At 34.7% G+C, this 18,623-nt stretch overlaps 1 protein-coding gene across 1 annotated transcript; it reads right to left on the bottom strand.

Moving 5' to 3' along the window:
* Positions 1-2,016: 2,016 nt before the first annotated feature.
* Positions 2,017-18,300, bottom strand: DAZL (deleted in azoospermia-like). Its single transcript, XM_008568155.1, has 11 exons — positions 18,082-18,300; positions 11,675-11,821; positions 11,311-11,402; positions 10,685-10,736; positions 10,188-10,251; positions 9,944-10,083; positions 8,482-8,553; positions 7,578-7,628; positions 6,679-6,792; positions 5,502-5,600; positions 2,017-2,907 (listed from the first exon to the last, which is right to left on the bottom strand). Exons 1-11 carry the CDS (start codon positions 18,082-18,084, stop codon positions 2,854-2,856), a joined length of 888 nt encoding a protein of 295 aa, XP_008566377.1. The 5' UTR covers positions 18,085-18,300; the 3' UTR covers positions 2,017-2,853.
* Between the last annotated feature and the right edge of the window lie 323 nt (positions 18,301-18,623).

Here is an 18,623-nt window from a genome sequence, read left to right as displayed (position 1 = left end):
TTGGTTTTGTGTTGAGAATTTTGTGGTAATTCTCAACTGCAAATATGCTTGAAATATCACCAAGCAGGTTTAAAGCCACTGTTTTCAGATGTATGTAGTCTAGTTCTGAGATCTCAAGGTATTATAAACTTTTCAGCTTGGTCAGGGACAACCAAATATTCTGGATAATGGTCAGAATGTATGTAACCATATATACAAACACACATATATGCATACCTATACATACATACATATGCATATGCACATTTAGGGATTACTAATTTTCAGCGAGCTATTACACACTAAACATCAACATTTAATCTTTGGTGATTCAGAAAGCACTCTTGTGTATCTTGCAGAACCTTAGTGTTATAAACCAATTTTCTGGTAATGAATCAGTTAATTAGTGCTTACCAATTGATGAAATATAGCATGCAAGTGTCCTGAGGGGAGAATTTCCTCTCCCATGGCCTCAGCTTATAGAATTGAGAGTACTAGAACTGGAAGAGGTGGTAAGTATTGATATTTGTACATCTTCATATGAAGTAAATACAATATGAAAAATCTAAGCTCTATTAGACAACTGCAACAACCCAAAATAAAAGGCTGAGAGAGATTGGGCCAAAGTATGCAGTAGACAAAAATGTTTCATAGGGTCTAAAATAGAAGAATGCTGGCCATGAGACTGCAGTCAGATATGTTCTCCAGCATTTCTACTAGTCACTGTTCTATTGATGCAATGTAGTGGAACCCACTGTTAATCATTTCCAACTCAACATAGAGATATTCTCTCATGAAAATTCATCTCTTAATTTCATAAGAGAAAGCAGCAAAAATACAATATACCAAAATTTTCTTTTATAAATTAAGTGTGCCCAACCAATAAATTGAACAATATTTATACCATTGAATTTCAAGGATCTAAATCTTGTCATACTTCTCAGCCAACCCCCCACCGTTTCTTTAGATATGACATGAATAACTAGGTCAAAAACACTTTTGAAAAAAGTTTCTTTATTTATTTATGTAAAGACAGTATCAGCAATAGTTAACAGTAACATATTTTAGTGTCTAAAATTAATTTTCCATTTTGAAAGGTTCAGGACTTTGTCTCTTCTTTCTACTCTTTTAAATACTTCACTCCAACAAAATAGCAGATGAATAGAAGTTTCCTTACTTTTCCTTATGGTCATATTAGGATAATTAGAATTGGCTCTTTAGAATTTATGTGTCATTTGTAAGCTGGAGATTTAATCACAGAAAGATACATGTAAGAATGTTATAGCACCTAAAAAAGTACAGAGAATTTTTAAAAGGACAAACTTCAGGGCACTTTCAAATTCTGAGGTGTAATAAAGCCCTTTTGGGGATCTTTACGTTAAAAGACTCTTCCTTTTAGATTCAGAATGAAAATTATTAGGAATCATATACCACAATGGGCACTGGTAACATGGCCCATAATAGCTCCATCAGGTTAGGGATAAATGGAATCTTCACGTTTTAGAGAAGAGGCTAATGGAAGGAATGCCAGGAAGCCACTTTAAACTCATGTCCATGGCAGGTCAAATGATGCTGATACGTCTGTTTCTTTTAGAAAGGTACCTTTCAAAGGCTTAGTGCAAGAACTGCTCGTACTAATACTGCCCTTCTTTACATCACCAGTTCTAGGAGCAAACCTTCTGGAAGAATGGTAATACAAACTGGAAAAGCAAGACTAGGTACAGCAAAGGGGCTCTCGTGCTCTAGCTGTTTGTCATGATGTACAACATCCCATTAGGAGACTAGCTAACCCACAAAGATTAACTCTGACTCTAGCACATTCCTGGTATATGCTTATGAAACAACTTTTGTGGTTTAGAAACACCAAAGCTACCTACTTTGGCTCTTCTGGACATATTTCACTTTACAAAAGGAAATATAATAGGCCGAAAAACAAAAATAAAAATATATTTACTCTATAACAAATAGCTAATATTTTAATGCTTTTTAAAAAAAAATTCCTTTCAGATACTCTGATTAACTTTTAAGTGACATAAAAAAGTTTTAGTGTTCTTTAATATCAATATTTTACACAATTTAAGATACAGCCATGGAGATCAGCATTTGAAGGAAAAAAAATTAAGAATGGTAACTGAGAAGCTTATGTACCTAGTAAAGTTTAGTTTGCCTTGGATTCTTTAAAAAAATTATGCCCAGAATTTTAGTTATCCTAATTACCATCCCAATCAAATAGGATACAGATGTGTGGATTCAAGATAAAGGATAAAATATTTTAGATAAACTGAGACCCACTGATTGGACTGTTTGTTTAGAATCTGTTTTACTGGGTTTAGATAAGAAAGTCTTCAGTAAAACTAACTATATATTGAGTTCCACTGATTAAAAATGCAGTTTTTAAAATTCTGTTTTTGTGGTAAGTTTCTAGACAAATCATAAACACAAAGCACAATATTGTACTATTCATAGGTACTTGTTGGAGAAGTGAAATGCTTGTATTCAAACCATCAAAATTCTGACCTTTCAAAACAGGTTTTTTATTTTTTTTTGAAAATCAGTACTTGCTTTAAACTCTTAAAATGCCTATTTCAATTTTTAAAAAGTTCTGCAGATAAATCTTAAAGTTATTCCTTTCAGTCTTAATTATTTTTTACTTTCAACTATACATTCAACATGGAACCAGTTTCTAATTAAACATCTAATAAAGAGCAGTTTCAATGTAAAATAAAACTAGACAATCTAAAATAACTTGTACAGAAAATCTGTGTGATTTATCAAATTAAGAATTAAATTCCTATAATAGTGAAAAACTTTCAGCTTCTTCTTAATATTCAAAACCAGCAACTTCCCATGAGGCTAGAAAGTTAGCAGAGAAAATCAAACAGATTTAAGCACTGCCCGACTTCTTCTAAAGTGATGCACTCTTTTATCCTAGAAAAGACAGAAACAGTCCTTTTTACTTCATTAACAATTTCCTCTTACCACTATGACCTGAGACAGCTGCAAAATACTTAAAGCATTTATTTGGGGTTTAAATTAATGAAAAAAAGAATAATCCTTTTTGGTAAGCATTCCTGAACTTTGGCATAAAAAATGCACCAAGATGGCTAGTTTTATTAAACAGTTTAGTTAAAAAAGAAATCCCAATAAATTCATAAATGGAGGACTTAGAATCAATATCATTTTATGTACTTTTAAATTAATAATTTGGCAAAGATGACTTATGTCCCAAAGACAGCTGGTGGAAAATGTATGCAATTTTTTAAAATGTTGTTTTTATTCATCTGAACTGTATCTGATAGAAATCATAGCTTGAGAATAACATTCCACTTCAATCTGAAACCCTACGATTTTAGGTTAAAAGATGTAAGTTTTGGCATATCCTTAACTTGTGAAGACATATTATCCTTTAGGAAATAAAGAAAGAAATTTAAAATACATGCAAATTTTTCCTTTCACTCTATGTTGTCTATGGATGTGCAGATAGAAGGAAGTGAGGCCTTACAGTGAGAAATGGGGCTGAGTAAACCAGTAATAACATAATAGTATTTTCTTCTCTACGCAGCTTAACTGTGTCCTTTTCCTAGGGATTAAATTCAGCTGTCATATAAAGAAGGGTGACTTCTGGAAGTTATATAATCTGTCAACACAGTAATATCCTATTTAGGTGAAATCCTAGAAAAGTGGTCACAAAATCATATATCTGCAGAGGTCAGATAGGAAACAGGATTACAAAGGGGCTAGAACTAAGCCAACAAAGTGGAATTTACCATGGAAACAGTAAATGCATTCAAATTAAATCAAAACAACAACATGTAGCCAATTAAAATAGGTCTGGATGCCAGACAACAGCAGGCCGCCAACTTCTAACTCCTAGCCCAGAGAAGCAGAAAACTCTGGAAGTTCAAAGGAAGGATTTTGCCTAATACTAGGTGAAAACTCAAGTTTAAAGACTATTTTCTGCTTTGCAAGTAAATCATTTAAGTACTGCCTACGTAACCCTTAGAATTTTGGGGAAGGTAGGCTGTCATACAACTCCAGTTCTTTCCTTTATGAACTTTAGTGTCTGTGTTGAATGAAGCAACAAGAGAACAAATGTCAACTTTAAATAAATATGTTTACTTCCTTTTGCAAAGATGGTAAGAACTTAATCCATTACTCTTCTGCATTATTGGTCCTTAGTACATACCCTCCAAAGAGGATTTAAGCTTCAAACTATGACCATTCACAGATAATAAAAAGCTATTCTCTTTCCCATCTTAAGACACAAGGTGATGATTAGAAACTTCCCTATGAATATAGAATGGTGCAGCCATTTTGGACAAATTTTGGCAGTTCCTTAAAAGGCTGAACATAGTTACCATATGATTCAGCAATTCCATTCCTAATTATATACTCAAGAGAAGTAAAAACATATGTCCACACGATAACTTGTACACAATGTCATAGCATTATTTGCAATAGCCAAAAAGTGGAAACAACCCAAATGTCTATCAACTGATGAACAGATAAGCAAAATGTAGTATATATCCATAAATAAAAAGAAACGAAGTACTGATACATGTTATACCATTGATGAACCTTGAAAACATTACACTAAGTGAAAAAAGGCAGTCACAAAAGGCCACACATTGTATGATTCTATTTACATGAAATGTCCAGAAAAGGAAAATCCTTAGAAAAACAAAGCAAATTAATGCTTGCCTATGGCCAGAAGAGCTGGGGAGAAATGAGGGGTGACTGCTAATGGATAAGGGTGGTTATTTTAGGGGTGATTAAAATATTCTAAAATTGACTGTGGTTATGGTTGTTGTACAACTCTGTGAAAGTAGTAAGCATCATTCACTGAATTTTACACTTTAAATGGGTGAATTGTACAGTATTTGAATTACAAATCTCAATAAACCTATTACTTAAAATAAAAAACCAAAACTTCCCTTTACTAAACATAATATTCCTCTCCCACTGGACTGACTAGTTAGTTATTTTTCATATTCATAGACTCAGAACTAAACGAACCTTAAAGACCCTTAGTCCTCCTGCACCTCATTTTAGACTTGTAAAATCTGGAGCCTTAATAAAATTTAAGTGATCTGTCCAAGGTGGATATAAGCAAGATCAGAAACCAGATCTTTCTTTAATTCAACCAGCCATACTCTCTTCCACTTCACCAACTCTGAATCAACTTCCAATTCTTTCTATTCAGCTCTTTTTACTGCTTCACTTTATCCCTGCTTTCTCCCTCCATACTGTTCAAGTATATCAACTGAGTAATCAATTTCTTTTCTTCTCTTTAGTCCAATATCCACATATAAAAGTTATGCTTTCTATATCTGAAATTTTCTTTTACTATTTGGTCAAGACAATATTTTCTTTCAACTGTCTTCTCTCATATACTCTTTAAATTATAAGCTTCTGCTAGAGGTTTGCTCCCTGAAGACAACTTTGGTATATCAAGGTTTGAGCAACATAAAATACACTGCCAGGTAAAACCCACTCACAATGGTTTCCTGGGGTACACATACCTTGAAGTAGTCATCTTGAGTAGCAGGAGAGTTTCTCAGCCTGTTCTCTGGGTTAAATAGACAAGATACCACTGTCTGTATGCTTCGGTCCACAGATTTCTGAAACACAGAAGTTTTCAGTAACCTAAACACTATTTCTCCTTTTGCTCACTGTTAGCAAGCTTTTTTGGAAAGTTTAATGAACACTTATTTTTAAAAAATTCTTATGCAATTCATAATTCTTATCACATATCACTGATTATATAAGTTTTCTGCCAAATTAAAGAAATCTTTTAGAACCTCAGTGATAGAATACTGGTTAAAAAAGCTGTACTTATTAAAACTCTAAGTGAACTCCAATATTTCAAAAAACATATTCAGGATAAAAACAGATAATGAAATTATACTGTAAGCTATTTTAATATTTAAAAAAATTTTTTAAATCGTGTATTAAATTGAGGGATTTTTTACCCATGGTTCGGTAGTTCTCAACATTGTTTTACACATATTTTTACATGGATGAAGTTCACACAATTCAGTGCGAATCCTTCAGTGTTATGCTTATTCCCAGTACATCAACTATTTCCACTCTTCCATCCATTCAACAGAACATATGTGAATTGAAGAGTAACAGTACTGTTATTAAAGAAATCTACTCTAATGATAAAATGAGATAACATAAATAACTCTGCCTATTTCAGTATTTAAATAATTACTCCCCACCATTCTTGAGAGCTGCTGCCATATATAATGTTACAGAGAAAATACCATAGATAATGTGTTATACTATTTAGCTAAGGAAATGTTTAAATTTCAAAAGACAATATAGTATAAATTATAATAATCCCTCTTTTGAAGATTGGAATCCTTGAGAAAACCTGAACACTGCATTCTGCCAAATCATATTAATACAATGCTTACTAAAAGTGTGGTTAAAGAAACCCCAAAAAACAACAGAATTGGAAGAGAGGAAAGGACTGCTATATCAGAAACTGTATGTATACACTGAAAGTTTGGGGTATCTGAAATTTCATCAGCCTTTACATTGACTGCTGGATATTACTCAATTACTTAAACTCTGTAATTTATGGCTTCCATCTTGAAATTTGGGCAAAGATACTTGCTTCTCAAAGGACCATTATTAAAACTTGGTGAAAAAAAGAAATATAAATATTAATAAACAAAATTAGATGTTTGCCTTTGGTGGGCCATTTCCAGAGGATGGAGTAGCTTCATGAACTGAGCATTCATTTGACAAAACTTCAGCTCCTGAATCAATTTCATTATAGTGGTAGTTAACAGTTGTATAAGCCTAAAATTCAAATGATAAAAGTGTTATTAAAGAGACACACACACATTTAAAAGCAATCTTTTCTTCAAAATGGTGAGTTGATATTAAAAGTTTTCACATGCACTGTGTTAAAATTCAATTACATTATTTCAGAAACTTTGTTTTAAACCGAATAGTTGAAATAAAATAAGGCAGCCTTTTATTTTAAGATGTGTTCTAAGCTTCGACATACTCGGAATTAGAAAGACTCTAAGAAAAAGAAATCCTAATATGTACTATGTAACAAGAGAGTGCCCAGGAATTTTTATATCCTTCAAATATCCAATCTTGATGAAATATAGAAGTTAAGAAAAGCTCGGGTGTTTTAGCAGTAATACCCCCTTTTGTTTTATTCCTTTTCTTAACAGTATTAACAGCTAAACATTTGTTTCTCTCCAACAAATTTTTTTATAGGTAGCAAAACTACAGGCAGATTCTAGGCAGACTGAATGCTAATTCTAAATCCATGCTAATACTACCTTTATTGGATTATACATTCTATCAACAAGTAACTGTGCATTTATCATAGGCAGAGCAGCCACTGCTTAAACACACAAAAACAACCTGAGAAACAAAAATGCACAATTTCTTCCATGGGAGTATATAATTGGATTAATAAGAAATTAATAAAATTCAACATACTATAAAGGGGCATTTAAAAATATTTATAGGCATACATATGGCAAAAGGTCAAGAAATACATAACAAAATGAGAAAATACTTCAAAATAAAGAGCAGGAAGTATATGCTTGGCTATTTCACTTTACCGGAGGTATAACATAACTCCTTTGTTCCCCAGCAGGCCACTGCGGTGGCATCTTAAAAAGAAGGAAACATATATTATTCAAATATTCCTACACATTATCACAAAGTTATAAGATAGACAATATTAAAGTATTTATCATTCTAGCTTCTTTAATTTAGTATTTTAATGTAAAAAAAAAAACCAGAATGGAAGAAAGAAGTACTTCATGTTTCTAATACCTGAGGTTCTTATTTACTTCCATATATAAACCCCACCTTTTTCTCAATTTTCTGGGTCTTTTTTTTTCTGGTGGTTGGCCAGTATGGGGATCTGAACCCCCTGACTTTGATGTTATAACACTGTGCTCTAACCAACTGAGCCAACCAGCCACCCTTTTTTCTCAATTTTCTGGAGCTGGTGTTCAGAAAAACTCAAAGATGGTTCTTTGAATTTATTATATAGATATGGTCATGGGTCATAGTTACGGTCATATCTATGGGAAGAAATTCAGAGAACTACTATCCTGTAGCAGCCAGCTAAAATAAACACTATCAAATATAATTAGAATTCTGTTTTCTAAGAATTAAGCAATCACTTTATGTCAACCTATCCCCCTGGAAAAATGTATGGAAGTCAGCTTGGATGTTTCAGCTCCTTGACAACAAAGATGGAAGGATACATATTGAAATATAGAAGGGAATACCAAATCTTAGAAAAGTTCTTGCTAGGTACATTCCTGTCAAAATATCATTCTATTATTTCTAAAGAATATAGAGGCCTTAATTCTAGACTAATTCTAAATTTTTAAAAAAATATTAGGCACACTTCACTAGTTCAAATGACAAAATATTTGGAAAATTTATATAAATTAATTAAAGACCTCAAAATATTACAAAGTAAACCATTTTTGTTCCCTCTTAAATTACCTGATAATTATATACAGGCAGCTGATATCCAGTGATGACCTGAACTGGTGAACTTGGATAAGGAGGATATGCCTGAAAATAAATTTTATAGAAATAATGTATTAACAAAGTAAATGTTTTTAAAAATTAGAAGGAAGGAAGGAATATTATCACCAATATAACAAAAACATACAAATTAAGAAATCTTAATTATTTTCTAGGTACAACAATGCAGGATTCTAAATGAATGTCTGATTTCATGAAGAAACAAATATTCTCTGTTAAATGTTAACCTTTTGGGCAGGGAGGAGGAAGGGATAAATAATGAGAGAAGTAACTAATAACACCAGCCTAAGTTTATCTTATTTGTACACTTATCCCCACCCAGAAATTTTTTCTTACACTGGTGATAAGACTCTATTAGGACAGATTTCCATGTAAATTAAATTACTCCATCTGCTATTTCTTTGTAAAAATACTTTTAGACAGTTTGGGCACTCCTTTGACAATATTATGGGGTATTATATAGTCTTCCTACAGACTTCATGGATTTTTCTATATTTAATATCTAAAAATTAAGAGTAGTATATAATCCAAAATTGTAAAAGAGATAGTACAATGTCTTACATGTTTCAATAAACACCTATTGATTGAAATCATATGGGTACTAGCATAGAAGAATACATCCAGAACAGGTAATGGCTCACAGTAAATGTTAGGAACAAATAGGGCTTTTTTCCTAGCCATGTTTACAGCAATAAAAATAAAAAAAGATATATCCTACATTTCAGGTAAATAGAAAATGTAAACAAACGAGAGACACCACAGAACTATCTCTCTATTGTTTCTTTCTTTTCCAGCAAAGAAAATGTCTTTAAACTGAAGAAAGTAAAATGAGCTAAGAAAAAAATAAATGTTATTTATCATCAATAGGAGATAATAAGTACGCCAAATCCCACTTTAAATATTAAAGTAACCAGAACCAAACAAATTATATGCCAGAAACTTATAGAGTTTATAGATATAGTAAGATAATATATCATAAACCTATCCATTCTAGAACCAGAATGTATCCATAAATAAGCATTCTATATAAGGGGGCATCTGGAAATCATCACAAATAAAAAATAGCTAGAAAAATTGCTAATCTTAGAGAAGAATAAAATAGGCAGACACAAGAGAAAAGCTGCCTTCAAATATTTTAGGAGTTATGGGGAAAAAAGGAAGAGATAGAGTCTAAGTGACTACAGTGGTCAATTCTAAGATAAAAGGGTTACAAACTATATAGAAACAGATTGTTAGTGTAGTATATAGGGAAGAACCCCAAGAATGAGATTTCTAACAAAAGTAGTAGGTTTCCTATCACTCAAAGTATTCAAACAAGGACTACTATAATACCACTTATTACAAAACTTATGGATATAATTCCACAAAGGGTTACCTCCATAATAAACGAGAGAACAGGAATGTAGGCAATTCTTACCTGAACGTACTGAGTTACAGGATTCATCATGGTTGGAGACTGCATGTAAGTTTCGGTGTTTGGATTACTCCAGACATTCTGAAATTGCGGTGGAGGAGGAGGATTAAAAACCAAAGGACGTGGCGGCACATGATAAGCACCTTTGGAAACATAAAAAAAAAAGAGAAAGAAAGAAAACAATGCCTATTTTCAGTTCTTTGAAAAGCTACACATGTCAACAAGAACAATTTCTTTTTTTACTCACATAAATTATGTTTCCTGATTGCAGGGCCCAGTTTCAGCTTTTTACCATGAAAATTTATCTGCGACTGAAAATAAAACAGTAACAAAACTAGAATTAATTTTCAAGTCTTTACTTCCAAGACTTGGGTAAACATCCCAAATCCTCTAAAGTTCCTACTGTCAGAGAAGATCAGTGATAAATATACACCAAATCAAAATTAGTCATCATGAAGCTACCTTATTTACCCTCACCACTCTAATCAAGTGTCAAGAAGCATCAGGTGGAATTTGATCAAAAACCTTTTACTCTGTCTCTAATACTTCTTGTCTCTAGTTCAGGAAGCTAGGTGTTCAGTCAAAAATAAACAGGTTCTGACAAGTTATGTAAGATTACCCTAAGTTAGGATTTCAAACAGAAGTTTTTCTTTCTCTATTTTACACAAAACTGTATACATTACTCAAGTAACACTAAACACTGCATCAATAAGCTAAGTAAGATTTTTCCATAAGATTACTTACTTCTACTATCTTCTGCACATCCACGTCATTGTAAAATGAAACAAATCCATAGCTAGAAAGGATAAATGAAGTATAAAATCACCACCATACAATAGATGGTTTAGTACTTCTAGTATTCTATGAAATGACAGAAGTGATAATGATAAAAGATGTATAATATACTGCAATAAATATTTTTAAGAAGTACATAACAGATCCTCTATAAATATTACTGCTTTTTGCTTTCCTAACCTGATTTATGTCAGAATATGCTAAGATAAAGGCAGTGTTGAGAACCCCGTTCATTAACAAAGAATTCATATGTATGACCCTGAATTTAACTTATTATCTAAGGCAAGATGGGTAAAATTCAAGATGGGTGAAATGTACAAAGAAAAGAATTCTTCAGTAAAACTGATTAATCCACTTGACTGAAATAAAGATAGGAAATATTTAAATACAAACATTAGGAAAATGATTAAATAGAAGAACTGGCAACTCTTACCCTTTACATGAAAGAAATGAACAAAGCAACAAATTTCACTTATACAAGTGTCAATTCCAGCTATGAAGTCTTCTTTGATTCTCGACAGATGCTAGAGTACAGATATTTTTGATAATTTATAATGAACATGTGTCTCACTTACCCTTTGGAAACACCAGTTCGATCCGTGATTATCTTCACTTCTTTTACTGAACCATATCTGGCAAAGAAACTTCTAATTTCGGTTTCATCCATCTATGGAAAGAAATGAACTTCAAGAATAAAAACAGCATTCAAAATTTTCAATTCTATTATAAAGGAGGTTTGATGATGTTGAAGTATCTCCCCCAAGTATCCCCAAGTGACCTGTAGCTCTTTGTCAAAGATATTTTTAGTCCTTGTGGGTTAAACATAAAACCAATTCCAAACCTGAATGAAGTACAAAAAAAATCACAGGTTTGCAACAGGGCCCAGATCCCATTATTCACACCACATTTAAAAATGTAAATGAAATATAAATACGATACCCTAACATCAATTCCACCAACAAAAATGGTGTTTGGCATGATTTTGCCTTCTGGTAAAACATAGCCTTGGCTGGCTGTAGCTGATGAGGACTGGGTGCTGGCCTCTCTGGAGATGGTTGAGTTTGGAGTCTCAGGATTTGCAGCAGACTGTAATTTTGAAAGCAAACATCATAACTAAATGCACAGGCAAAAATCAAACACAATGTGAAATATAATTTTTATATTTAAAGTATAAAATATTTTATACAAATTACTTTCGTTGTAAATTAGTCACCAATACAGCTTAGTTCAGGCTCAAGATTTAAAGCAATCAGAGCAGATCAGCATAAAATTTTAACAATGGAACAGAGTACTTTCTTAAACCCAGTGTTGCTCATCACCATCTCTTGTACAATGCTGTGAAAGAATAATGGTTTTATATTTTGTAAAAATACTATGTGAATTGGTTAAAAAAAATTAGTTCAGATTTGTAAAAACTAAAGTCATCAAAATCACCCTGTTCTATGCTGATAAACAAATTTTCATTTTACTGAGTACATTAATAAAAAGCATGGCAAATCATTTTTTAAAAAAAGCTTCATCAAAAAGAAAACAAGCTTCAAAGTTTTAAACCAATTTGTTTTGCTTTGTCCTATTCAGCAAAATTAACACGGATTTCATAATTTTAACACTCCCTGTATTAGTATGCTGCTTTACTTTGGAAATAGATTGTGAAAACATTATTTGCTCACATATCATAGCTCCTGCTAAAAAAAATGGGGTTATAATCCTCTTCCCTAATGCTAGGGTGTTCAAAGCATCTTTAAAATAACACTTTTCTTCCTGAAAATCACCAGATCAGTCCCACTGATAATTCTAATTTTCACAGTGGGCTGATAGATATAAATGATACCATCCTTATTGTCAGATAAAGAAATCCACACATATAACTCATTATTTTTCTGGATTCTGATCACAACTCTGCCTTTAGTCTTCCCACTGTAGACTCTTAAGGTAAAATTTTCTGATGCAGAATTTACTGGTAATATATATGTTGGAAAGGCAGTATAGCACAGGGAAACAAAAAATTGATTTAGTCAGGAGATCTAGGTTCATGGCCCTTATTAGGTTATAAACCACTTACTTGCCAGCTGTCTATCTCTGGGCAAACTGCTTTGAGAATGAAATGAGATAACATCTGTGAATTCATTTTGTAAAGTATAAAGTGGTATGCCAATATAAGTTAGTGTCCTGATATTTGAATTTATTTTAAATAAAGTTTCTTTCCTGGTTTTACTATTTTAAGCTGACTTACTCTGTAGATACTTTATTAACAACTAATAGAACTTTAGGAAACTACTTTATGACACATCCACTCACTGAAATTCATTTACGAAGTGCCTATTGATCATCAAAGGTAAATACAAATGGCTGCAAGAAAGAGAAAGCTATTACACATATACCTGTTTATGAAAAACAAAAACAAAGACAAAAGAAACTGATATCTTTTTTAAAAAGCACAGTAACTTTTACATAAATTAGTAACAATGAGAAAGAAGAGTTTCTGCTTTTTAATTACATGGTAGAAGTTACTGATAAATTTAAGATTCTACAAGCAGCTATACTAATTAGAGATGAAATCTAAACTGCCAATTCACTAAAGTTGAGTTTTTTGCTTTTCTCTATTTATTTGTGCCTATACTTGTTATTTTGTGTTTATATTTTGATACTTTATAATTCTTTCCTCTAACTGGTACAGTGACATTTCAGGACAACAAAGTGGGAGAGAGTAAAAAAAAAAAAACAATTTCTAAAGTTTTTCCTTTTTAAAATATCTCAACTTTTTTCTAAATGGGAATATATTATATGCACTACATATCTTGGACTATTGAGAACCTGACTAGATGTCCCTTCCCTATAGACAATTTACCAATCCATTCTCAATTAGTTCATTCAAAAATCCAAAACACAAAACACAACAGCAGTTCTGAAATTCTTGTAAACATTCTTTTCTCCTCAATTCTCCCTTCATTTGTGGATGAAGTATGGATATGTTTTTGATAAATAAGCTATTTCTAGTATTGTCTGCCACTGCACCATAATGTATGGACGTATTTTAATTTAGAGGTGTAACATCTGGCTAGAAAACTGTGCCAGATTATAAGGAGCTATGATAATGCACTGATTCTCAACCAGGGAAGATTCTGTGCACCAGGAGCATTTGGCAATGTCTGGAGACATTTTTGGTTGTCGCAAGTGAGGTGCACTCCTGGTATCTAGTGGGTAGATGGCCAAGCATACTACTAAACATCCTACAATGCAAAGTAAAGCCCCCCACAACAAAGAATTATCTGGTCTGAAAGTTTAATAAGGTTGCAGTTCAGAAACCCTATGATAGTGTTGCCAGAATTGAAGAGGAAAATTATTGTTTAGGGAGAACTTGAATTTTAAGTAATCAGTAAAATAAGTCTCTTCAGGGCCTCAGTTTCCTTGCTTAAAAAATGAATGGTTGGAAAAGATCTCTGATGTCTCTTTCAATTCTCATATTCTGTTTACAAAAGTAAAATGGATGCTTGAGATAGCAGTAATTTGGTAATGAAGGGAAAAAAAGCATTAGATATTATAGGAACTCTGGTTTTAGCTTGGGTATCACAAATTAGCTGCCTGCTTAATTTGGATAGTCCTTAGCCAGCAGGTGGTGCTCAAAGCTAACAAAGTAAGCAAAGTATTTCATTTTTAACAAGAACTGAATAGCAGGGATTTTTAAATTCCTACTATATGTTTGTTTATACATAATTATAATTTATATATAAAACATCCACAATCAATAGACAACCTTTGGTTACTTTTAAGCTAAGATCAAAAATACAAATAAATGCCTAAGATAAGCAAAATTTCATGTTAAAGAAAGTATAGTTTTAACCATCAATAACATACTCAAAAGAAATTGCATTAAATGTAAGAAGTAATAATTTTTCTTAATTATATCTTCAAGTGAGTTGTCAGGTTTTGAAATAAGAAGTGTTGGGATAGGAAATAGGGCTGAGCTCGGAGACCATAATGTACACAATTCTCATCACTGCTATTTACAATAATGTATTCCCTGTCATACCTGTATTTAGCTAACCAAATGACAAAGATAACTAAAAGCTGAAAAAAATTATTGTTATTAAAGGTCCTGGGGTGTCAGCTCCTTCAACAACATCTCTTAATTCAATTACTATGCCCACATGTAAGCGAACTGAGATCTATGTGTACGGATCAGAAAAAATCTGTAACTGTAGTCATCAAAGTTATATCTACAGCAATAGGAAGGAGCTAATAAAGATAAAAGCTGAAACTAAGGAAATAGGAAATGAAAATCAAAGAATAAAAACTTGTAAGGGCTGGCCAGTTAGCTCAGTTGGTTAGAGCATAGTCTTGTAACACCAAGGTCAAGGGTTTGGATCCCCTTACAGGCTAGCTGCCAAAAAAACAAAACAAAAAACAAAGAATAAAACCTTTAGTCCAAGAGTGGACTTTGGGGGTTGTGGGAGGGAATACAAGCAATAAACAAACAATCCTGTCAAAGCTAAGCAAGAAAGTAAAAGTGTACATTAGATGTGAAAAACGGTTTGTAACCATAGATTATAAGAGAATGCTATGTATAAACTCTACAGGAATAAATTTGGAAATCTCAAGGAATGTAAATTTTCACAAAACGATCTTGAGAAAGAACACTCAGTGATGCCTGGCTTGTAATGTGTGTGCGTGCATGTGCATGTGAACGTGTGTGTCTGTGTGTGTGAGAAAATGAGAGTGAATGAGAGAGAGAGAGAGAGAAAGAGAAAGAGAGAGAAATAGAGAGAGGACACCAGAAACCACTGTAGACAGAAGAGGCAAAGAAGGAGAAAGATCGATTCACTTTTCTTAAAAAATTTTCAGAGAAAAGAGGAAAAAAGAATATTTCTCAACACATTTTACAAAGCTAACACCATCTAAATAACAAAGCCTCATCAAGATGGTCTACCCCTGCCCTCAACACAGATGCAAAATTCCAGCAATATATAAAAAAACCCACAATTAAGTATAGTTAATATTGGAAATGCAGGATGGTTCATTGAAATTCATCACTGAAAAAACATTTGATAAATACAGCACACGTTTTTTAATTTTAAAAAACCCAGGCAAAATAAAAATAGAAGAATCTTATTTTCTATCCTCTAAGCTTAAAGTGAAACACTAAAGTCATTTCCACTGAAATTAGGAATATGGTAAAGGGCATCTCCTTATCGCCACCATTCTACTACATACGAAAAAGGGTTAATATTAATAGAGTTTTTATGAATCAATAAGAAAAAAAATTACAAATATAGAGATACACTAAGAATTTCTAAACAAGAAATCCAAAAAGCTAACAATCAATGATAAACTTTATATCTTCCTGAATGGTTAAACACACACACACACCTCATAGTGAAATATTTTCCAGCTATTAAGCTGGCAACTTATAAAATTATAATACCTCTCACTGGAAAGGGTGTAGAGAACAGATCATTGTACACACCATCAGTGGGAAAATAAACTGGTACATGCTTTACCAAGAGCAGCTTGGAAAGATGAAATTGTTGTAAAAGGTGCATAGCCCTTTCATCCAGAAATTCTACTTCTGGCAATTTATCTCAAGGAATTAATAGCATAACCAGGCCAAGATGTTTGCACAAGAATATTCATTATAGTATTGTTTTAATATTGAAAAATTATTCATGATAAGGTAATCTGGTAAAAATAAGTAATGGCACAAATTTTAACATGATATATGCAAAATTACTTTAAATTTATCTTTGGAATAATGTGGAATTAATTGAAAGATGCAGGTTATAAGATAGTATTATACAGCATGGTACAACTTTTAGAAAATAAAATTCACCTATATATAGATAAAAATAACCTAGAAGGACAGACACATAAAATTTAACAGTGGTTATAGGGTTTGAGATTAAGATCCATCTCTATTTTCTTACAATGATTATTTTCTAATGACTAAATATGCTACTTTTGTAATCAGAAAATTCAAAGCTAGTAGTATTTCCCCTCTTTAAATCTAAAAATGGAGAGAAAAAATGTAAATAATTATTACTTATAACTCATGGTGATTATTAAATAACTTACATGGGTAACTACATGTTATGCAAATAATTACTACAAATAATAGTTATTTACATAAAATAATTACAATTTTTATTTTATTATTTCCTTGTAATAATATGAGTATAGATTTCCTCCCTTTACTACTAAAAATGGAGATTAAGAATTATTATAATATAAACGAACCCACACAGTATATAATACACACGTCTGTGACCTAACGGTTGCTCAACGTATTCACAGAGTTGTATCTAGTGGTGGTGAACTACACGCATTTATCAAAACTCACATAAACATCAAAAAGACAACGAAACGTATGTTTTGTTAAAAGTTCCTGGTTTATCCAGAAGGAAAAAAGTGCTCCCCGAATTAAAAAAAAAAATTCTAAAATTCTCAAGTACAACTACTGAATCCAACCTCCTGCCGCAACGACAGCGGCAAGTGAGTTTTAGTGCCGGACGTCACGCCAGAAGGGAGCCACCATCAGCAGGTCACCGGTGGCTGGGAGGCGCGAGAAGCCACCACAAAGGGCCTTCAGCCCTGGCTCCCCCTCAGCTCGCGGGCCGCGCTTTCGCGACGCCTTTATCGACGGCTCCTCTCGCCCCATGCCCCACATGCACACGCCACACAAAGGCCCGCCATCCAACCCGCTGATCCCACCCCTCACGTCGGCGGGGAGAGAACCACTTCCCGAGGACGCTCGGCCCGCCAAGGCCAAGTAAACGAGTCGCCTCAGCAGGGCAGCCCCAGGCGGCGTTTGGCGCCTCAGGCCCGACGCCATCTCGCGGAGGCCGCGGCCTCCCGGCTCCACGGGGAAGCGCGGGAAGGAGGCGCTCGCGGGGCTGGGAGATGACAGTGGGGTGCCCCGCACCCCAAACGCGGCCATGCGGAGAACCGGGCCCATTCGTCACAGCCTGGTCAGCTCTGAGGCGGGAAACGGGCGGCATGAAGGCCGCGGGGCCCTTCACGTGGCCCGCCCGCGGCGGGCAGGCAAACACAGCGGGGTCCCCTGGGCCGCACCCCTGACTTGACAACCCGCTACCCCCGGGCATTTTGACACCTCCTCACCGGCCCCTCTGTGCCTTGTAGGCCCCACAGCTGCCAGGCCACTTTCCCCCCATGCCGGCTTCCCCCCACCCTACAAGCCACGGCCTGAGGTGCATCCAAGCAGTCGCCTCAGAATAGGAAAATCGGGGTGAACCCACTTTCAGCCCCCCACGCCGCACCCCAAAAGCCGAGTTTTGCCCACCCCTAACGACCCCACAGTCCTTGCGCCCCTCAGGCCTTCCCCCTCAACTCACCATGATGGCGGCAGCTAGCAGTTCGCGCCGATAAGGCTCGAGGAGGAGCAAAGGCCGCTTCTAGCACAGCTCTATGGGCTGCCGTTAGGGCAGCAAGTGCCCGCTGCCCGGCTGCGACTGGACAGAGCTGCCACAGGCCGAGGTAAAAGGAAAATGAAAGGGTGGGAGACGCTGAGGAGCACGGAAAGACCGGCGGCCAGGCTGACGGGCTCAGGCGGTCTGAGGCGTGGCCCGCGGGGCTCCCAGAGATAGCTCCAAAGCCGGGTACCCGGGCTCGAGGTATCTGCCTCAGCCAATGGGTGACAGCGCCCCCGCCCCCTGCACGGGGGGGTTCGGGGGGGACGACGGTGCCCCCAGCAGGGGGTGTGCAGGGGGTGCGCGCGGGCCGGTGCCTTGTGCCATACAGCCGCCGCCCTCACACAGACGGATAGACAGACCCACGGACACACGTCACCTCAAAAATGCCTTTGCAGCACCTGTGAAATAAGTGTGCATACTTAAATATATGTTAAAGTGAAAAAACTCTAATATATCTATGCTCT

Source organism: Galeopterus variegatus, unplaced genomic scaffold (genome assembly GCF_000696425.1).
Source record: "Galeopterus variegatus unplaced genomic scaffold, G_variegatus-3.0.2 Scaffold382, whole genome shotgun sequence".
Lineage (NCBI taxonomy): Eukaryota > Metazoa > Chordata > Mammalia > Dermoptera > Cynocephalidae > Galeopterus > Galeopterus variegatus.
This window is presented reverse-complemented; position numbering and strand designations above follow the sequence as displayed.

What these genes read in the sequence shown, in the direction of transcription:
- DAZL (XM_008568155.1), bottom strand. An exon ending in TTGGTGGAATTGATGTTAGG is followed by an intron (nt 11,403 to 11,674) that starts GTATCGTATTTA and finishes TTCTTTCCATAG; the next exon opens with ATGGATGAAACCGAAATTAG. An exon ending in CTCAAGATGACTACTTCAAG is followed by an intron (nt 2,908 to 5,501) that starts GTATGTGTACCC and finishes TGTCTTTTCTAG; the next exon opens with GATAAAAGAGTGCATCACTT.